This window comes from Gopherus flavomarginatus, chromosome 11, assembly GCF_025201925.1.
Source record: "Gopherus flavomarginatus isolate rGopFla2 chromosome 11, rGopFla2.mat.asm, whole genome shotgun sequence".
Classification (NCBI taxonomy): domain Eukaryota; kingdom Metazoa; phylum Chordata; order Testudines; family Testudinidae; genus Gopherus; species Gopherus flavomarginatus.
Window position 1 is genome coordinate 2,633,054 of NC_066627.1, and position 22,604 is coordinate 2,655,657.

Genomic DNA, 22,604 nt, shown 5'->3' on the forward strand with positions numbered 1-22,604 from the left:
AGCGTTAATCACACTTAGGAGGAAGAGTGTATTTCTGCATGACCAGGAAATGTACAAGGCGGTCTCGGTTCTGTCGGAACCGCGGGGTCTTTCATCATCAAAGTTAATTTTGAGAGAGTTGAAGCTCTGATAAAGGACTGGAGACTTGATAACCCTGTGTTGCTCTGTCTGAACTGTTCTGTTATGGTAGGAACTGTGTGGGCCCTGGAGGTTTTGTACTAACTGCAGGAGGTTTCTGATCACTGTGTCTCTTCTCGCACAGTAATATCGGGTGGTGTCTTCGGCTTTCAAATTGTTCATTTGCAGATACACCGAGCTGCTGGACTCGTCTCTGGAAATGGTGAATCGCCCTTTAACCGCATCACTGTAATATGCTGCTGAGCTATAAGCAGGATTGCGTATCTCTGCGACCCACTCCAGCCCTTTCCCCTGAGCCTGACGGACCCAATCTATGAAGTAGCTGCTGAAGGTGAATCCGGACGCTTTGCAGGTGAGACGGAGAGATCCCTCAGGGGTTTGAATCTTCCCTCCGGACTCCACGAGCTGGACCTGGGACCGGACACCTGGAAAAAGAGAATCACATTCACCCCCAGCCTGGCTCAGAGCCCGTTAAAAGCAGCAGAAAGATTCCCATTGAAATCCTTGTGCTTTGGGCCAGGTTAGGAATGCCCAACATTTCCAGTCCACGAGCGGGGAAGAGGATAAAATTACCTGGAAGGACGGCTAGAAGAAAAGCGAGGCTCAGCCACAGTCTCATCTTGCTGATACTGGAGAGTTTTCTGGTGGGACATGCACGGACACCCGGACTTACCCCTCCTCCCTTATCACGCTGCAGGGTCTCAGAGATCACAGGGCTTCTATAGTACGCCGAGGCACTGAATTTGCATCTCCTCTTTTTCATAAGACACATCTTGGACCTCAGCACTCAGGAAACTCAGCCTCCCGGAGGTGGGTGTAGTGGGAAAGGGTTACCTGGGTACTGGAGAAGAGGAAGAACTCCAGTCACAGAATATTTTTCTGCAGTCTTCTCTGCAATAGTTCTAATTGCATTTTAGAGACAAGATTCCTTATTGATGGTTCACCTTCCACTAACTTCTGTCTCCTTTTCCCTCTGTTTTTGGGATATCCTTCGGGGCCAGGCAATGTGATCTTCTGGTGGGACATTAGTCTGGGGCCTGGTCTACACTACGCTGTTAAACCAATTTTAACAGCGTTAAATCGATTTAACGCTGCACCTGTCCACACTACACTGCTGTTTATATCGATTTAAAGGGCTCTTTAAATCGATTTCTGTACTCCTACAAAACGAGAGGAGTAACGCTAAAATCGATATTACTATATCGAATTAGGGTTAGTGTGGACGCAAATCGACGTTATTGGCCTCATTATTTTACAGTAATATGTACACACATATTACTGTAAAATATGTGCACACCTGTTCACAGTGCACCGGTTCACAGTGCACCGCTCCAGAAATCGACGCTAGCCTCAGACTATGGACGCACACCACCGAATTAATGTACCTAGTGTGGACGCACACAATCGACTTTATATTATCTGTTTTATAAAATCGGTTTAAGCTAATTTGAATTTATTCTGTAGTGTAGACGTAGCCTGGTACATGAGAATCAGTCTGTTTATTCCTGGTTTTACTACTTTGATGATGGGTAACCTTGGGTAAGAAACTTACACTCCCTGTGCCTCAATTCATATGGCTATAGAATGGGAAGATTATATTGACCTTCCTTTCTCAGTGCTTTGACATCTATGTCTACACTACTAAATTAGGTCGATTTTATAGAATGAATGAAAACCACTATGGAATATTACTGCTAATGTCTGAAAATTCCCCTTCCTGCTTCTTCTAGATTCTAGAAGAAAATTTGGGGAAAGTATATTCAACTCTATCAGTTGTGGATGGAAAGACAGAATTCTTTATTATTATTCTACCAGCTCTTACAATCAGTGGAAATTTCTGGGTCAATCCCCTGTGTTTTTCTGAAGGTCGTAGAGCAAGAGGCGCTATTGTGCGTGGTGATGCTCAATAATGCAGTGAATATTATTTCCCGGTGAGAGGCAGAGTGCTCAGATGCCAGGCTCAGTTTCCTTTAGGGATGGGGGAGGCTTTGCAGGGATTATTTTGTGAAATCCGAGAGCTGAGGTTGTGATATTGAATAGTCCTTAAGGGAGATAGCAGGCACGTTTCTGAACAGTGCCATGGGCTACAGAAGGCCGGAGGAAGATTTGTCCCATGTTAATGAATCATATAGAAATACCTAACAGGGCCGGCTCTAGCCATTTCGCAGCCCCAAGCAAGGTGGCACACCGCGGGGGTCACTCTGCCACTTGCCGGTCCCACGGCTCCAGTGGACCTCCTGCAGGCATCCCTGCGGAGGGTCCGCTGGTCCCACGGCACTGGTGGAGCATCCACAGGCACGCCTGCGGGAGGTCCACCGGAGCCGCGGGACCAGCGGACCCCTGCAGGAGGTCCACCAGAGCTGCCTGCCGCCCTCCTGGCAACCTGCAGAATGCCCCTCATGGCATGCCGCCCCAAGCATGCGCTTGGCCCACTGTGGCCTGGAGCCGGCCCTGTAGGGAACACACAGTACCGGGCGCCCAGCTGCAGTGCAGATCCCACCCTTACCTACTGGGAGCAGCAGGAGGAAGGCGATGGCCAAACTGGGGGTCATGTCTGCGGCTGGCGGCTCGTTCCCAGGCGGGATGGGAAGCTGAAGCCTGGCACTGGCTCTGAGCTGGATGAGTGGCCTGCTCACATAAAAACAGACTACAACGTGAAACTGCAGAACTGGAATTAATTTGCAAACTGGACACCATCAGGTTAGGCCTGAATAAAGACTGGGAGTGGTTGCGTCATTACAAAACCTAATTTCCCCCATACTAATTTCCCCCTACTGTTATTCACACCTTCTTGTCAACTGTTTGAAATGGGCCACCCTCATTACCACTACAAAAGTGATTTTTTCTCCCTTGGTATCCTACTGTTAGGCCATGTCTACATCTAAAATTTTGCAGCGCTGGTTGTTAAAGCTGTATTAGTACAGCTGTATAGGGCCAGCGCTGCAGAGTGGCCACACTTACAGCAACCAGCGCTGCAAGTGGTGTTAGATGTGGCCACACTGCAGCGCTGTTGGGCGGCTTTCAAGGGGTTTTGGGGAAGGCGAGAGCAAACCGGGGAAGGAGACCAGCTTCGCCGCGGTTTGCTCTCGCGTTCCGCGAACCACCCTGCAAACCGCAGGGAAGGAGACCAGCTTGCTCGGGGTTCGGCGAACGCGAGAGCAAACCGGGGAAGGAGACCAGCTTCGCCGCGGTTTGCTCTCGCGTTCCCCGAACAAGCAGGTCTCCTTCCCTGTGGTTTGCAGGGTGGTTCGGGGAACGCGAGAGCAAACCGCGGCGAAGCTGGTCTCCTTCCCCGGTTTGCTCTCGCGTTCGCCGAACCCCCGAGCAAGCAGGTCTCCTTCCCTGCGGTTTGCAGGGTGGTTCGCGGAACGCGAGAGCAAACCGCGGCGAAGCTGGTCTCCTTCCCCCGGTTTGCTCTCGCGTTTCGCCGAACCCCCGAGCAAGCAGGTCTCCTTCCCTGCGGTTTGCAGGGTGGTTCGCGGAACGCGAGAGCAAACCGCGGCGAAGCTGGTTTCCTTCCCCGGTTTGCTCTCGCCTTCCCGGAACCACCCAGCAAACCTCAGGGAAGGAGACCTGCTTGCTCGGGGTTCGGGGAACGCGGAGAGCAAGCCGGGGAAGGAGACCAGCTTGATTACCAGAGGCTTCCTCAGGTATGCTGGGATACCTGCTTATTCCACGGAGGTCAAGAAAAGCGCTGGTAAGTGACTATACTCGATTACCAGCGCTGGATCACCAGCGCTGGATCCTCTACACCCGAGACAAAACGGGAGTACGGCCAGCGCTGCAAACAGGGAGTTGCAGCGCTGGTGGTGCCCTGCAGATGTGTACACCTCCTAAGTTGCAGCGCTGTAACTCCCTCACCAGCGCTGCAACTTTCTGATGTAGACAAGCCCTTAATTGAATTGTCTTGTTAAACTGATCTCCCACTTGGTAACGCAACTCCCATCTTTTCATGTACTATGTATATATACCCGCTACAGTATTTTCCACTATATGCATCCGATGAAGTGGACTGTAGCCCATGAAAGCTTATGCCCAAAATAAATTTGTTAGTCTCTAATGTGTCACAAGGGCTCCTTGTTGTTTTCATAAGAGACACTAATATCTTGCCTGCTTTCTAGAGTTCAGTGACATTTTAAAAAAGGATGTCTTTCTCAGGGAGCCTCATGCCTCAGTACCTATTCCCATATTATGAACAGGGGATCTGTTGGAGTTTTTTCAGATTTCCAGTCTCGGGTATTGATTTGCTACCTACAATCAATATTTGATAATTGCTTATTGATAACTAAAAAGAATTCTCACTTATTCCTTTTTGCTTACTGCTGATTGAATGTTGATGGATACTGAATAAATCCATACATGTATAGAGAAAATATCCTCTTAAATCAGGCTTGCAATTTCAATTGGGTGGGTGCCTGGCCCTCACCTCATTGTATTGGATCCGAACAACAGCTTCTGTCAATCTCTGTCACAGCCCTGAGATCCAGGGGAGTTTCCAGAATTCACATCAATGAGCTCTGAGCACAGATCAATTGCCCTTCTTTTGGCCTTTCCCAAGCCAGAGGAAGTTTTCAGAGTCGATTGCAATGGGCATTGGATCAGTCCCTTACTCCATTTCTCTCCTTGAAAGTGGCAGACGCGGTCCTCTGGCACCAGCCAAGTGTCCGTCACCAGGAGAGTGATGAGTGTGAATGGGGATAGATAGATAGATATTTTATAACATTAGTTTAAGAAAATTAGTTCGGATATACGAATATCATTCAGGTCACACATTTCTGAGAGACAAAGTCCGAATTTATCCCTTTCCTTGGGCAAGTCTGATCTATGGAATTTCTCCAGCACCATCATCTGATAAAATATCAATTGCTAGTATCAAGAAAATGCCCTTTTGTGGCCTGGATAGACTGAGCCCATTTACCTAGGGCACCTGCTGACAGCCCCTTTCAACCTCCAACCTCCATGAGTGAACCATGTGTGCAACTCCCTGTCCGGGTAGATTAGTTGAATTCTGCCAAGACAGGGAGCTGGATGGATGAAAGATCCATTATGTGCCAAGACCCGGGGTTCTCACGTGTGCTGGATAAGAGTTATTTGATGAGGCCCATAGATGTGAGATCTCTGTGCTAATCTGCAGGTGCTTCTGTTTGACTGTAACTTTTAAGCTGGACCCCAAGAAAGCTATTCTTGGTACTTAACTTTTAGAATTGCTTTTTTAAAATCTAGAAAAAGCCTAAGAAATGTGAGAGCATTTCTACCCATCCGGCAACAAACAATAAAAGCATTTGGACGTCATCACTTTCAGGCAGCTTTGGAAGCCCCAGTTCTGATTATCACACCGAACAATTGGATCCCCGAATATTTCTCTTGCGCAGGCTGCATTTCTAGTCCAGTGTCTGGTGAGCGCCACTGTGAGCATGTGACAGTCAAGTTGTTGCAGTTGTTATGGACACGTGATCATACATGACTACACAGATCTCTAGTCTGAGGAGAGAGGATTTTTCGCTCTGGTTGCAGCTCCCGTTCCCGTGCCCAGGGCCGGATTGTCTGGGGAAGTGCTGCCCCCGCGCGGCGCATGGCGGAAGGGCGGTTCTGCCGCTCGGGTTTTTGTACGAGCCCTGTCGGGGTTCCCCGCACTGTGTCTCGCACAGTAATAGCGGGCGGTGTCCTCGGGCTTCAGGCCGGTCATTTGCAGATACAGCAGGTTGTTGGGGTTGTCCCTGGAGATGGTGAAGCGTCCCTTGAAGGGCTGGGCGTAGTTGATGGTAGTTGAAGCTGAGTTTATTTCCCCGATCCACTCCAGTCCCTTCCCGGGAGCCTGTCGGACCCAGCTCATATCGTAGCTGCTGAAGGTGAACCCGGAGGCTTTGCAGGAGAGGCGGAGAGAGTCTCCGGGCTTTTTCACATCCCCTCCGGACTCCACCAGCTGCACCTGGCACCGGGCACCTGGGGATAAAGATGAATTAGGGGGAACATGAGTATCTATGGAAACAGAATAACAATCTCCTGACTATGCAACATATAGGAAGGGAGAAAATACCTTCAAACGCTGCTGCAATGAGAACGAGATACAACCAAAGCCTCATTGTCCCGTGTTTGGAGAGGAGAGTTGCCGGGGGGGTGTCTGGTGACTGCCCAGAGACAGAGGCTGCAGATTGTCTGTCCGGGTGCAGCCGTGCAAGTGAGAGAGACGGCTTTAAACAGGATACTCTCACCGCTATTTGCATATCTCCCTTCTTATAAGAGACTCCAATTATTTCCTAGAGCAGCTCAGTTTCTTTGTGTGTGACTGAGAGAAGGGCCGGCAATTTACTTCTGGGGTATCCCCCTCTCCCAGTCGGTGTATCTGTATCTGAAGAAGTGGGTTTTTTACCCACAACAGCTAAGGCCCAAATAACTCTGTTAGTCTTTAAGGTGCCACCAGACTCCTGGTTGTTTTTGTGGATACAGACTAACCCAGCTACCCCCTGATACAGAAGGAAAAGGAAAAAGAACAGGAGAACTCCTAGCACCTTAGGGACTAACAAATTTATCTGAGCATAAGTTTTCGTGGGCTACAGCTCACTTCTTCAGATGCACGTAATGGAAAATACAGTAGGAAGATATATACACACAGAGAACATGAAACAATGGGTGCTACCATACACACTATAAGGAGAAAGCAGCAAAGAGTCCTGTGGCACCTTATAGACTAACAAAACGTTTTGGAGCATGAGCTTTTGTGGGTGAATACCCACTTCGTCGGATGCCTCACCCACAAAAACTCATGCTCCAAAACGTTTGTTAGTCTATAAGGTGTCACAGGATTCTTTGCTCCTTTTACAGATCCAGACTAACAGGGCTACCCTCTGATACTATAAGGAGAGTGATCAGTTGAGGTGAGCTATTACCAGCAGGAGAGAAAAAGAACTGTTTGTAGTGGGAATGAAAATGGCCCATTTCCAACATCTGACAAGGAGATGCAAGGAACTTCTGGGAAGGAGGGGGCGAGTATAAGCATGAGGAAATAGTTTTACTTTGAAGGCTTAGGCTCTATCTTATTCAGTAGGAGCTGCGTTCTGACACCTCTCTGCAATCCACATCTGCTTCTCCCTGTGTCAGTCTCTCTCCGAGCTGTTCCAATGACCCCACCTTAGAACTCTTAGCCACGTGACTATCCCCACTGACCTGAGGGCCAGCACCAGGTTGAGAGGCCCCTGGGCAATTGCCTCTTTGCCACTGCCTGTCAGCGGGCCTGGCAGAGACCACTCAGCTGCTAGTGCAGGGCTGGGAGTTTCAAAGGGGCCTCATGGGTAAAGGAACCCACCTCACATTCTGCAATCACAGTCCAGAATTTCTGCTGCTGTCCCAGGGGGAGATAAAGACCCAGCTATTTAACAGTAACCAGGGACTGGCTGCTCTTAATTACAGGAAGCTCCCCAGGGCTGGCACTGAGGGCAGTGGCTGGTGAGGGTACTGGGAGGAAGTCTGGTAGGGTTTATTGGGATCGTGCAGAGAAAGGCAGCAGCCCCACAGGGGAGGTGTCAGGGGTCTTTGGGTCAGAAAGCACAGGGCTGCTGGCCTTGTCTGCTGACTGCTGGCCTGGGGACCCTCATTCCCCTTTCGATAGATCTGCTCTTGGGCTGATGTGCCCCAGTCATAGCATGCCATAACAGAACACTACATGCAATGAAAATATGAAATCCGTGCTTTCAAAACAATATCAGAAACACAGAAGGGTATCTCTGGAGAGTAGTAGGGGGAGCAGGAAGATGAGAACTCTAGACTTCTTTTTTTTTCTGTGAACCGGACACCAATAAACACCTTTCCAATATCTGTTATTGCCCGTCATTGCAAATGTGGGAAGGTGAGAATGCAGAAAACATGGCAGAGTGGGGAAAGTTCCTTTCTGTGCTGTCAAACCCTGACAGCAATTAAAGAGATTTCCCTGACTGTGAAAATGAAAGTCATGCCCACTTCAGGGGTGCCAGGGCTGGGCCTGTAGACAGAGCACATGCCATTTAGCAAGTTGTCCAGGCAACAGCCAAGGCAGACCATCTGTTAAATACTTGAGGAGTTCAAATCTTTTCCCATCCTTTTTTCTCCAGTAATGAGTCTAGCTCAGGGATTGGCAACCTATGGCATGCATCTTGCCAGGGTGCTTCTGGGCTGCTTTGTTTATCTGCGGTTTCCACAGGTTCAGCCGATCGTGGCTCCCACTGGCCAGGGTTCACTGTTTCAGGCCAATGAGGGCTGAGGGAAGTGACGCGGGATGAGGGATGTGCTGGCCACGGCTTCCCACTTCCCCCATTGGCCTGGAGTGGTGAACTGATGCCAGCGGGAACCGCGATCTGCCCAACCTGCGGATGCGGCAGGTAAACAAACTGGCCTGGTCAGCCAGGGTACTTCCCCTGAGGAGCTGTGTGCCAAAGGTTGTCGATCCCTGGTCTAGCTTCTACTCTTGGATCCTCAGATCAACATGTGAGATCATAAGAACTGAAGAACAGCCAGAAAGCATCAGAACAATGGTCCGTCTAGCCCCGTGACAAGGGCAATCATCAAATCATCCACTGGGAAGGAGTTTTATCTGTTATAAGGAGGGGGATATGCAAATAATAGTGAGAGTTTCCTGTTTGAATCTTTGTCTGCAAGGCTGCACCCAGAGAGAATCCACATCCCCCTGTTTATGTGCATCACCAGAGACCTTTTCCCTCTCACACCAGGGAAAATAAATCTTTGGTTCCATTTAGCTTTCGTTGCAGCTGCTTTGGAAGGTATGGATGAGAGAGACTGACCTGTACCACCTCAGGGTTCAACATAGACAGCTACTGAATTAATTGGATCTGTCAGGGTGGGTCCCAGTCAGAGGCTGCGGTGGCTATCAGCAATTAGTGGAACAACCACCTACTACGGAAATTCAGTGAAGGGGCAATTCATCCCTCGCCCCAGCTGTACAAACACTCCAGTTCACCCTTCCCTACCCGCACAACTGGTTGCTGAACTCTGTGCCTTTATCCTCTGTGATGGAGTAGGGGCTGTCTGCATGGGCGATGGGAAAGCCGGGGATGTCTTTAGGTGAGGGACAGGATCTTTAAGCCTGTAACCTGAGCCAGGTAGGGGGGAGGGGGTTAGCACCTTGGCCTGGGAAGTTGGACAAAGGAATCGGCAGGCTGGAGGAGGGGCAGTTCAGTTTCGGTTTGGGTCTGGATGAGCGGAATTCAGGGGATCCTATGCTGGACCCAAGCACCCTGAAACTCCAGAAGGACTCGATGGAGGGGTCCTGACTGTACCTGCAAGCTCTGCTGTAACCTGCATTCCTGTTGTCCAATAAACCTTCTGTTTTACTGGCTGGCAGAGAGTCACTCTGGGTCCCAGGAGGGGTGCAGGACCGGACCCCCCCCACACACTCCGTGACATCCTCACACACAATTACTTCAAATTTGATGATAATATATACATCCAGATCAGTGGCACCGCTATGAGCACCAGCATGGCCTCACAATATGCCAACATTTTTATGGCTGACTTGGCACAACTCTTCCTCAGCTCTCGTCCACTCATGCCCCTTCTCTACCTATGCTACATTGATGACATCTGCATCATCTGGACCCATGGGAAGGAGACTGTAGAAAAATTCCACCATGATTTCAACAGCTTCCACCCCACCATCATCATCGGCCTGGACCAATCTATAGGGGAGGTCCACTTCCTAGATGCCATGGTGCAAATAAATGATGGTCACATTAACACCATCCTATACTGAAAACCTACTGACCACTATTCCTACCTTCATGCCTATCTCTGCAGGGCCCTGAGAACCACAATGCATCTGGTAGCTGCTGAAGGTGAACCCAGAGGCTTCACAGGAGAGGCAGAGAGAGTCTCACATCCCCTCCGCAGGGCCGGCTCCAGGCACCAGCTTAGCAAGCAGGAGTTTGGGGCAGCCACTCCAGAGAGAGGCTTCAAGTGCGGCAATTCAGCGGAAGGTCACTCACCCCGGGGTTACAGCCTCCCGCTGAATTGCTGCAAATCGCGATCGCAGCTTTATTTATTTATTTTTTATTCTGCTGCTTCGGGAGGGAAAACCCCTGGAGCCGGCCCTGTCCACAATGTGAAACAGCTGCCGACTAGTCTCTGTGGCGTATGTTTTATTTAGGGGCTTATTAAAGGCCCCTGAAACCAGATATAAGATTCCCCCTTAAGATTCCCTGACTAGCAAAATGGAAAGGAACTGTGACCAGGCAAGGAGATGAATATTTGCAATCTCTCTTATAAAAGTCTGTCTGGATGATCAAAGGCAAGAAAGCTTGTGTGTGTGTGTGTGTGTGTGTGTGTGTGTGTGTGTGTGTGTGTGTGTGTGTGTGTGTGTGTGTGTGTGTGTGTGTGTGTGTGTGTGTGTGGAGGGTGTAAACGCCAGCCCATGTGCAGTGCAGTTGAAATATTTCTGGGTTATACCTGCGTGTTCCCTTCCTGGGTCAGTGAACAACCTCCCTTTACTCTGTCCCTATATTTGAGCTTCGTATAAATAGTTCAGAGCGTGAGCACCTCTCAGCCGTGAAGTCCTTCTCCGGATACTGCAGGAGAAGGTTTTTGTCGGAGCTTCAGCCGCTGTGTGACTCTCTGGCTCAGCAGCACACAGCGGTGTCCTCGGGTGTCAGGTCGGTCATTAGCAAGTACATCAGGTTGCTGGAGGTGTCTCTGGAGATGGTGAAGCGATCCCGGACTGAAGCGGGGTAATACGTGCTGCCCCCTCCGCTAATTCCCGAGACCCACTCCAGCCCCTTCCCGGGAGCCTGCCGGACCCAGCTCATCCAGTAGCTGCTGAAGGTGAAGCCGGAGGCTTTGCAGGAGAGGCGAAGAGAGTCTCCGGGCTTTTTCACATCCCCTCCGGACTCCACCAGCTGCACCTGAGACCGGGCAGCTGCAGATCAAGACACGTTAAGAATCAGGAGATTCTGACCGAGAAGAAATATCAGGAACCTCCGCTATTCCGGGGGAAGAAAATCACCTCTGAGCACTGAGAGAGTGAGAAGGAGATGGAGCCAAAGTCTCATTTCTCCGCCTGGATCGGGGGTTCTCCAGGCTTAACCCTTTCACTGCCAGGCCCCACTAGCGGAGCTCCTGGATGTGGAAAATGGCGGGGTTTAAGCAGGGAGCTAAGTAACCCTATTTGCATATCCCACTTTTAATAAGGGAGTGATAAACCCAACCCCTAATTGACTTGAAATCCCTAGATCGGAGCTCAGAGAGGAGAGTGACACATGCAGAGAGTCTGGCAAACGCTCATGGGTCCTTAACGCATTGCCTGATGCTTGATCAGAGACAGAGAACATTGCTCTTAACGGAGAACTTGGGAGTCACTAGCATGGTAACACACTTTGTCCTGTCGTGCTCCTTGGCCACTGTCACGGAGTGTGGGGAGTCCGGCCCTGCACCACTCTTCCTGGGACCCACAGTGACTCTCGGCCAGCCAGTAAAACAGAAGGTTTATTGGACAACAGGAACACAGGTTACAGCAGAGCTTGCAGGCACAGTCAGGACCCCTCCACCGAGTCCTTCTGGGCTTTCAGGGTGCTTGGATCCTAGCTAGGATACCCTGAATTCTGCCCATCCAGCCCCAAGCCGAAACTCCAACTGCTTCCCTCCTGCCACTCCCTTCTTTTGTCCCCTTCCCGGGCAAAGGTGTTGACCTTTCCCCTCCCTTACCTAGCTCAGGTTACAGGCCCTGGCATCGTCCATCCCCTAAAGTCCTCCCCTGCTCTCCCACTCCCCACACAGACAGTCCCTACTGCATCACATCTCTCCCCCCCTTCGAGACTGAACTGAGCGGGGTCACTCTGCCCAGTGGACCTGGGAAGTTCAGGGCCCCCTCTCCGGGACAACGCATCCGCTGTCAGGTTGGCACTTCCTTTCACATGGACCACGTCCATGTCATAGTCCTGCAGGAGCAGGCTCCACCTCAGGAGCTTGGCTTTGGCTCCTTTCATCTGGTGCAGCCAGGTCAGGGGAGAGTGGTCGGTGTACACGGTGAAGTGTCGCCCAAAGAGATATGGCTCTAGCTTCTTAAGGGCCCACACCATGGCCAGGCATTCCTTCTCGATGGCCACGTAGCTTTGTTCCCGGGGTAGCAGCTTCTTACTCAGGTACACGATGGGGTGTCCCTCCCCCTTTTCATCCTCCTGTATTAACACTGCCCCCAGTCCCGTGTCTGAGGCATCAGTGAACACCATAAAGGGTTTGTCAAAATCTGGGTTTGCCAGAACTGGGCCACTAACCAGAGCCTCCTTCAGCGCCCGGAAAGCCTCCTGGCACTGCTCAGTCCAGATCACCTTGTCTGGCTTCCCCTTTTTGCACAGTTCAGTGATGGGGCCAGCTGTGGCACTAAAGTGGGGCACGAACCTTCGATAGTACCCCGCCATCCCAATAAAGGCCTGGACCTGCTTTTTGGTTTGGGGAGCAGGCCAGTCTCTGATCACCTCCACCTTGGCTGGTTCCGGCTTCAGGCAGCCGCTCCCCAACCGATGGCCCAGGTAAGATACTTCAGCCATCCCCACCTTGCACTTTTCAGCCTTTACTGTTAACCCAGCCTTTCGGAGTCGGTCTAGGACTTGTTTAACCTGGGACATGTGGTCCTCCCAGGTCTGGCTGAAGACGCAGATGTCGTCAATATACGCCACGGCAAAACTCTCCATCCCCCTCAGTAGCTGATCCACCAGGCACTGGAAGGCGGCCGGCGCTCCCTTGAGGCCGAAGGGCAGGGTCAGAAACTCATAGAGCCCCAGAGGGGTGATAAAGGCCGATTTCAGCCTGGCATCTGCGTCCAGCGGCACTTGCCAGTAGCCTTTGGTAAGATCCATAGTGGTGAGGTAACGAGCACATCCCAGCTTGTCTAGTAGCTCGTCAGGCCTGGGCATAGAGTAGGCATCAGATACGGTGATGGCACTGAGCTTTCGATAGTCCACACAGAACCGGATTGACCCATCCTTCTTGGGGACTAGCACCACTGGCGAGGCCCAAGGGCTGGAAGACGGCTGGATCACCCCCAAAGCCAGCATGTCCCTGACCTCTCTTTCAAGATCATGGGCAGTTTTACCAGTGACCCGAAAAGGAGAGCATCTTACAGGGGCATGTGACCCGGTTTTCACCCGGTGGACAGTCAAATTAGTGCGTCCAGGCTGGTTGGAAAACAGCTGTCTGTACAGATGCAGCACCCCTCTGATCTCAGCGTGCTGGCCCGGGGTCAGTTGATCAGAGAGGGGAATCGCCTCCAGGGGGGAACCAGCTTTTGTCCCAGGGAATAGATCTACTAAGGGGTCATCTCCCTGCCCCTCCCAATGTCCACACACGGCCAACACCACATTCCCCCTGTCATAGTATGGCTTAATCATGTTCACATGGTACACCCGACGGTGATGTGCCCGGTTTGACAGCTCCACCACATAGTTTACCTCATTCAGTTGCTTGATAACCTCGAAGGGCCCTTCCCAGGCGGCCTGGAGTTTGTTTCTCCTCACGGGGATGAGAACCATCACCTGATCCCTGGTGGTGAAGGCACGGGCTCGTGCTGTGCGGTCATACCAGACCTTCTGCCTCCTCTGGGCTCGGGCCAGATTCTCCCTGGCCAGGCCCATGAGCTCGGCCAGTCTTTCCCGGAAGGTCAGGACATACTCCACCACTGACTCTCCCTCGGGAGCGGCCTTCCCCTGCCATTCGTCCCTCATCAGGTCTAGGGGCCCCCTCACCCGCCTTCTATACAACAGTTCGAAAGGTGAAAACCCCTGTAGATTCCTGGGGTACCTCCCTGTACGCAAACAGCAGGTGAGGTAAGTACTTGTCCCAATCTTGCGGGTGCTGGATCATAAATGTTTTTAGCATCATCTTCAGCGTCCCGTTGAACCTTTCTACCAGCCCGTTGGACTGGGGGTGATACGCTGAGGCCCAGTTGTGCTGGACCCCACATTTCTGCCATAAGGACCGGAGCAGGGCCGACATGAAGTTGGACCCCTGGTCCGTTAAGACCTCCTTGGGGAACCCCACCCGGCTGAAAATTGTCAGCAGCGCATCTGCCACTGTGTCTGCTTCGATAGAGGACAAGGCCACCGCCTCGGGGTAGCGAGTGGCAAAATCCACCACCACCAGGATGTATTTCTTCCCTGACTGGGTCGTCTTGCTGAGGGGTCCCACTATGTCCATGGCCACCTTCTGGAAAGGTTCTTCTATGATGGGTAAAGGCCTCAAAGCCGCTTTCCCCTTGTCCCGGGCCTTCCCCACCCTCTGGCAGGGGTCACAGGATTGACAGTACTGTCGGACATGGGTAAAGACCCCAGGCCAGTAAAAGTTCTGTAGCAGCCTCTGCCTGGTGCGCCGGATTCCCTGGTGCCCTGCGAGAGGGATGTCATGGGCCAGGTACAACAGCTTGTGACGGAACTTCTGGGGAACCACCAGCTGCCTCCTGATCCCCCATGACTCTACTTCCCCTGGGGGAGCCCATTCTCGGTACAGGAACCCTTTTTCCCACAGGAACCTCTCCTTGCAACCTCTCCTCATGGTCTATACCGCACTAAGGTCAGCCCGGTCCCTGTGCTTCCGCAAGGAGGGATCTTTCTGCAACTCGGCCTGGAACTCAGCAGCTGGGACAGGGATGGGGACCGGCTCTCTCTTGCTGGCTGGGTCTGAGGCCGCAGCCTCTCTGCACCGTGCCCCTGGGCGTTCCCCGCTCCCTGGGTTAGGGTCCTGCACCTCGGGTCGAGTACCTTCCCCGTTGTCGGGGAGCAGTGCCCTTTGCCGATTCTGAACACGAGTCACGACCAGGGAACTCTGGGTGTTACTAGGCCAGTCCTCAAGGTCCCCTCCCATTAACAAGTCAGTGGGCAAATATCGGTGTACCTCAACATCCTTGGGGCCCTCCTTGGCCCCCCATTTCAGGTGTATCCTTGCCACGGGTACCTTGAATGGGGTCCCGCCCACGCCCATCAGGGTCAGGTAGGTGTCGAGCACCATCCGATCTGAGGCCACCACCTCGGGCCGGGCCAGCGTCGCCTCTGCGCCCGTGTCCCAGTACCCAGTGACCTTCCTCCCATCCACTTCCAGGGAAACAATGCACTCCTTCCGGAGGGGCAGCCCCGCGCCCACCCGGTAAACCAAAAACCCGGAGCCTGGAGCATCCACAGGTGGTATGTTGCCAGCCCCCCTTTCCTGGGAATGTAGCCCCTCCTCCGATTGGGTTTTTACCCAGTCCACCCTCTGCAGGTTGGTTCTGCTTGGTCTGTCCCTGAGCTTGGGGCACTCGGCCCGTGTGTGACCTCGTTGGCCACAGCGATGGCAGCTCATATCTCGTGGGTCCCCTTGAGTGGGTCAGAGGGACCTGACGCTGGATGTTCCCCTTTTGGGGGGGTTCTCCATAGGCCCCCTTTGGGAGGTCCCATGATGACTCTCTCTCTGCGTTGAGGCAGGCCCGCTCCCTCGAGACTCCTCCCTGCCATCCCCTGTCCGACTGTCCACAAATTGGTAGGCCAGCTGGCCTGCATGCTGCGGGTTCTCCAGCTTCTGGTCCATCAACCACAGCCTCAGGTCAGACGGGCACTGCTCGTACAGGTGCTCCAGTATGAATAGGTCAAGCAGGTCCTCTTTAGTTTGGGCCCCAGCTGTCCACTTGCGGGCATACCCCTGCGCCTGGTTGACCAGTTGTAGGTATGTGACCTCACGGGTTTTACGCTGGCTCTGGAACTTTTTCCGGTACATCTCAGGAGTCAGCCCAAACTCGCGGAGCAGGGCCTGTTTGAACAGTTCGTAGTCCCCTGCCTCCGCCCCTTTCAGTCGGCTGTACACCTCCATGGCTGTGGAGTGCAGTAAGGGGGTGAGAACTGCAATCCTGTCTGCAGGGTCAACCCGGTGCAGCTCGCAGGCATTCTCAAAGGCCGTCAGGAAGGTATCTATGTCCTCCCCCTCCTTACGCCGGGGCAGCAAGTGCTTATCAAAGCTCTTTGTAGGCTTGGGTCCCCCCTCACTCACCGCAGCCGGGGCCTCACTGCTCCTCAGCTGGGCCAGCTCCAGCTCATGTTTACGCTGTTTCTCCTTCTCCTCCCACTCACGCTGGCGCTGGTTCTCCTCATGTTTACGCTGTTTCGCCTTCTCCTCCAGCTCTCGCCTCTTTAACTCGAGCTCTTCCCGTCTCAGCTCCCTTTCATATTCCAGCCGCGTCCGCTCCACGGATGCCGAGCGTTGCCGGGAGGATCCCCTGCTGGGGGGTGAGCTTCGCCGGGAGGCTCCCCTACTGGCCGGGGGTGTCACGGTGCCATCAGTATACACTGGGCTCCTCCCCGCCCTTCCCCTACGCCTAGGAAGGGGGGGTCTCGGGAAGCCCTCGTCCGCCGGCTGACCACTCCCGGCGGGGACAGACACTGGTGCCTGCGCTGCATCTGCTCGGCTGCTTCCCTCAGAGACAGGGCTCCGTTCATTCATGCGGTCTCCCTGCTCCAGCTGGGCAATCAGCTGGTCCTTGGTGATCCTCCCTGGGCGCATCCCCCTCTGCTTGCATAGCTCCAGCAGGTCGCACTTGCGCCGCTTGGCATACATCTTCCTGCTGGCCACTCACAGGCCGGGGTGCTCGCCGCTCCCCACGGTTTCCAGGGGGACCCCTAGTGCACCAGCCCTTCGTGAGGTCACCACCTCTCTGCCAGGGTCGAGCTGCAGACTCCTCCGCCCCTGGGACCGCTCGCTGCAATCCCCCGGGGGACCCTGTTACTGCAAAGTCCTTCTCACTGGGCACACACTCCCAGGGGTTAATCCCCCCTTCGTTTTACTGCTCCCCAGTCACTTACTGCAGGAAGCGCCGTCCACGGGGTGCAGTATCTCCCGCCACTGCCACCAGTTGTCACGGAGTGTGGGGAGTCCAGTCCTGCACCCCTCTTCCTGGGACCCACAGTGACTCTTAGCCAGCCAGTAAAACAATGTTTATTGGACAACAGGAACACAGGTTACAGCAGAGCTTGCAGGCACAGTCAGGACCCCTCCACCGAGTCCTTCTGGGCTTTCAGGGTGCTTGGATCCTAGCTAGGATACCCTGAATTCTGCCCACACAGCCCCAAGCCCAAACTCAAACTGCTTCCCTCCTGCCACCCCCTTCCTTTGTCCCCTTCCCGGGCAAAGGTGTTGACCTTTCCCCTCCCTTACCTAGCTCAGGTTACAGGCCCTGGCATCGTCCATCTCCTAAAGTCCTCCCCTGCTCTCCCACTCCCCACACAGACAGTCCCTACTGCATCACAGCCACGGTTTTAAAAAAATAACCAGCCCGTTTAACTGCCTCAATTTTGAATCCAGCCATTCTGAGACGTTACAGAAGGGGCTTGGGTCTCTGAGTTTGGTTGTGCAGCATTTCCTGATTAGAAATCCCCATGTAGCGGTTCCAAGCTGGGCACCCAGAATTTGAGAGGTTGAAGACCACTTAAGAAAATAGTGTCTACTTCAATATGAGGAAACACAAACAAAAAAGGAAAATATTTTATTTTAAATTATTGAATTGGAACATTTTAGGGGAAACTTTACTAAGGGCTTTTTGGTATCCTGGTTCCCTATGAAAGAGAAGGGCACCCATCCTGTATGAGTAACTTTGAAGATTTCCCTGTCCTCTAGAGCAGAGATACATGGCGAGCTATGTTTTTGTTTAACTTATCGCCTTGTTCTAAGCCAGGGAACCGCTTGTAAAGTGACTTTGACACCCTATGTACCTGGACTTGGCGGAGATGATTAAAGTTCAGCTTGCGAAGTGTTTGTGACCCATTCCGGTGGAGCCTTCACCAGCAGCTTAGTTATGTTGTGACTCCGGCCGCCTGACAAAACGAGTTTCTACCCCTGTTCTATATATCTGCTGACATCGACTCTAGAAATGGGAGGTGAAACCTGCCTCTGTTCTGAAAGTGTAGGAGACGCTGAACATCAGAACAGGACCTCATCCCATCTAGGGCCTCCGAGAGTGGGGGGCAAGTGAGGCAATTTCCCCCAGGTCCCGGGCCCCGCAGAGGCCCCCACGGGAATGTCGGAGGCTCCCCACTGCCTCTGCCTTTGCCTTCCCCCATCCCTGGGTGCCTCAGTGCGCTGCGCCCAGCAGCGGCTCTGGACAGCATTGCAGCGGTGTGACTTGGATGGGGCTTGAGGTCCTCAAGCTCGGAGCCGGATGGTAAGGGAGTGGGGCTATGAACTCCAGCGGGCCGAGTGGCAGGAGCTCCTGGACGCGGCTCGCTGAGGCTCTGGGAGAGGGGGGAGGCAGGGGTAAGCATCATGGTAAGCCCCTCTGAGCCAGGCATCCCCCCGACCCCATCCCCCCACAGCCCTGACCCCCAGTTCCAAGCCTAGCCCCTCTGAGCCAGGCACCCCCCGAGCCCAGCCCCCCACAACCCTGACCCCCATCTCCGAGCCCAACCCCTCTGAGCTGGACACTCCCCGACCCAGAACCCAGCTCCCCACCCAGCCGTGGGCAAGAGCAGTGCCACCCCCAGGCAGTGACAGTCCATTGGCACCAACCATCACCATCACCCAGCAACAGCCCATTATGTAATTGAAAATGTAGACAGACCATTAAAGCATTTAATGTTTTTAAATAATATATTTTGAGTATTTTCAAATTATTACAAATTAATTTTTGAATGTATTTCAGTTGTTATTTTTTACATTTCCAAATACATGTTACTATAGTATTGCAACTTTTTTTAATGGAAGGGGCCCCCAAAATTGCTTTGCCCCAGGCCCCCTGAATCCTCTGGCCGGCCCTGGAAGTGCCCCGAGGACCTGCGGCGGGGGCCCCCCACTGCCGAATTACTGCAGAAGACCCGGCTTTGCCGCCGCGGGTCTGGGGGTGGAAGGACTCCCCGCCACCAAAGACCGGGAGCGGAAGAAGCTCCGGGGGCCGGGGCCCCGCGAAAGTTTTCAGGGGCCCCTGGAGCGAGGGAAGGACCCTGCTACAGGGGCCTCAAAAAACTCTCGTGGGGGGCTCTGCAGGGCCCAGGGCAAATTGCCCCACTTGCCCCTCCCCCTGGGCAGCCCTGGGAGAGACGAGGCATAATCTGTTTCCAACTCGTCGTCAACATTTTGGAAAATATGTCCCATCCACTCCAGCCCGTTCCCTACAGGCTGCCTGACCAAGGTCCAAGCAGAGCCACTCTCCACAGTTTCACCAGAGAGACAGCACAGCTCCGTGAGAGGGACTGTCCAGGGTTCACCGCTCCTGGAACGGACTGGACCAGCTGCACGTGAGAGAGGATACCTGGGAAAAGGAGAAAAAAGCAAAGATAATATTAGCCACCAAGCACATGCATGGCTTTGTGTCCCTATATTCCTCACTGTCTCACAGACACTCACAGGTGAGGGCGAAGACCAGGGAAAGGGAAAGCCACAGAGATTTCATTCTGGTTTTCATGCAAAGAGGAAAACTCCCCTGCGGGCAGGACCGGGCAGTGCTGTGTCTGGGGAGAGACTGAGGCTCCCAGAACCAAGGGTTTGTATTTAAACAGGAACCCCCCAGGACAGGATTTGCATGTGGGTTTCCCAGGGTGGGTATAAGGGATGACAGGGGGTGGTGGCTCAGTACATGACAATGTCCCCTCGGGGACAGGTGTCCCCTTTATATCACCCAGAGACAGCACGCTCAGCTCAGCACCCAGACACTGACAGCTAGGCAGGGCTGTCGGAGAATAGGAAGGACGGTTTAGTGTGTAGATCCTCCGGCTTGGAGGCTGGACTCCTGGTCACTACATTTCTCGTTGATCTACAAACCCCTGGTGTGGCCTTGAGATGCCCTGTAACAGCCACACATTTTTGGTCCGAAATGTTTCACAGTGGTTTATTCCACCTGTAGTGCATGAGAATATGTGGCAGTGTCTGTAGCTGTCCATAAGACCTCATTCTTGGAGGTATCTCTGAAAATGGTAGCTCAACTCCAGAAAGATTGGGAATTTCCTATCCCTGACGCAGAGTTCATACACAATATCCACTCCCTCCCTTTCTTGGGAGGCAGATGGAACCAGTGCCCAGTGTCCATGTTGGAGATGGAGTCATCAGGCACAGGACAGGTTAGTGTGCCAGGCTCTCAGACTGGGCCAGCTGAACTTGGGAAAACATGATAGAGAGAGAGAGAGAGAGAGAGCGAGCGCGAGAGAGCAAGCCAGAGAGAGAGTTGGGTCTTGCTGTTTTTTTTTTCAAAACTATTGACCCAGTTATGAATTTCATCCTACAGCATTTATCAGAGTAACTCTACTGTTCCCAGTTACCATAGTATCTTTAGTGGTTTGTGAGATAGTGAAGTGCTCTTAACCCCATTTGACACAAGATTCATCAAAGATACAGAGCGGTACCCAACGGGATTTTCCAAAGAGCCTGAGTGATGTAGGCCACTAACTCCAGTTGAAAGTCAATGGGAAATAAGCACCTGCTTATTCAGTTTGTAAAATCCGCCTGGTCCAAAGAAGCAGAGAGATGGAAAGGGAGAAAATACCTTCCAGAGCTGCTGCAGTGACAAGGAGAGATAACCAAAACCTCATTGTCCCTGGTGTTGGTGGGGAAAGTTCTCAGGGGGGTTTGCAGGTAACTGCACAGACCCAGGGGCTGCAGGTTGTCTTTCTGGGTACAGCCTGGGCAGACAAAGTGACACATTTAAACAGAAAACTCTGACCATCATTTGCATATCCTCCTCCTTATAAGGGACACCCTGCATTTCCTAGCATGAACTCCAGTTCTTCGTTTCAGAGTAGCAGCCGCGTTAGTCTGTATCTGCAAAACTAACAGGAGTACCTGTGGCACCTTACAGACTAAAATCAGTTTGTTAGTCTCTAAGGTACCACAAGTACTCCCGGTTTTTTTTTTCAGGTTCTTCCTATGACTTTGAGAGAGAAGGGCTGGGACCACCCTTCTTACAGCCGTGCTGCTAGCATGACTGCATTTGAGGTTCCTACTGAACTTATGCAGGTGAAATGTACACCTTCTTTGTCCTCTTCCTTAGCTCTTAATCTTACAATTTTCTTTTCCATTTCAAAAATGAATGCTTAAAAAAAAGTGTACAGTGAATGTCAGGTTTTCAACAAAGAATGGAATGCAAAATATTTTTTCACAAATGTGAACTTGGAGGCTGTATGTCTGATTTGTCAGGAGATCATTGCAGTGTTCAGGGAGTACAATTTGAATCACCATTTTTCAGTGAAACATCCTAATTTTGGCAGCTAACAAGGAAAGGGAAGAAAAAGTTGAGGAACTCACCACAAACTTAAAAACTCAGCAAAATATTTATGTGCAACAAGCTGCAGCTCGTGGGTGTGGGTTCGAGAGGAAAACTGCTCCCCCCTCTGGACAGAATGAGACTCTCACAAACACAGACAAAGAGACCGACACAGGATCCCGGAGTGATTTTCTGTTACTGTATTGCCAGGACCCTTTCTCTGCCTGCTACTATAATTTTAATGTAACAAACGACACATTTCTCAGTAAGTTTGCAAAGATTCCTGTGGCAGCGGAAAGGTAAATGGTGTCCAGAGAAACTGGGTGGCTGCTGGAGGCATTTTAAAAAAACTATCTGTTCCTACGTGGGTTATTCATATTCAGCCTTGTGTGTGTGTCTTTATCTCTGAGGGGCTCAGTTCCCCCTGCTTCTCTAGCATCACTTGGCTGCTTAAAACCAGCTTCCTCTTTTTGTATGATCGCTGCTTTGCTCTGTGTCACTGTGTCTCTGGCGCAGTAATAGGTGCCGGTGTCTGCAACTGTCAGCGAGCGGAGTTGCAGGGAGAACTGGTTCTTGGCGGTGTCTGCAGAGATGGTGACTCGGCCTTGGAGAGACGGGGCGTAGCTTGTGCTCCCGCTATATGATACATATCCCATCCACTCCAGGCCCTTCCCGGGGGGCTGCCGGATCCAGTTCCAATAGTAACCGCTAGCGATGGAGTAACCCGAGACAGCGCAGGTCACTGCGAGGGTCTCTCCGGGCTTCACTGTCCCCGGGCCCGACTGGACCAGCTGCACCTGAGAGAAGACACCTGGGAAAGGTGAAAGAAAGCAAGAAAGGCATTAGCAACAGAAAGACTTCACGGGCCTGTCACCAATTCCCCCCAGTGCCCCACAGACACTCACAGGTGGGGGCAGAGAGCAGGGAAAGGAAAAGCAACAGGGATTTCATTCTTCTTTCTTGCAATAAGGAAGCTCCCCAGCGAGTAGGAATATGACACTATTCTGTGTCTAGGGTGAGACTCAAGCTTCTTGAATCAGGAGTTCATATTTAAACAGCAACCTCGCCGGCAAGGATTTGCATGTGGGTTGCACCCAGCGCGTATAAGGCACCGGGAGATGTCTAGGTAGGAAATATTGTGTGGTGGAGTGGCCTACATTGCGTCTTGATCACGTCTGGGATGGGATGGAGAGGTCATTGTACTTTCTACAGCCTGTCCCTTGAGTTTAATGTGTTTTAGGACAGGGCTTAACTGGGTCTGTGAATCCCAACCTCCAACAGTGGTTAC

General features: G+C 52.4%; 2 gene segments (V, D, J or C); both read right to left on the reverse strand.

Annotated features, from left to right (window-relative positions):
• Positions 1-5,614: 5,614 nt before the first annotated feature.
• Positions 5,615-6,274, reverse strand: LOC127031716 (Ig heavy chain V region 3-like). The segment is given in 2 exon segments: positions 5,615-6,081; positions 6,176-6,274. Coding segments are annotated over 2 exon segments (513 nt in total).
• Positions 6,275-10,739: 4,465 nt separating this feature from the next.
• LOC127031717 (immunoglobulin heavy variable 4-38-2-like) lies at positions 10,740-22,318 on the reverse strand. The segment is given in 3 exon segments: positions 10,740-10,954; positions 21,759-22,127; positions 22,222-22,318. Coding segments are annotated over 3 exon segments (630 nt in total).
• Between the last annotated feature and the right edge of the window lie 286 nt (positions 22,319-22,604).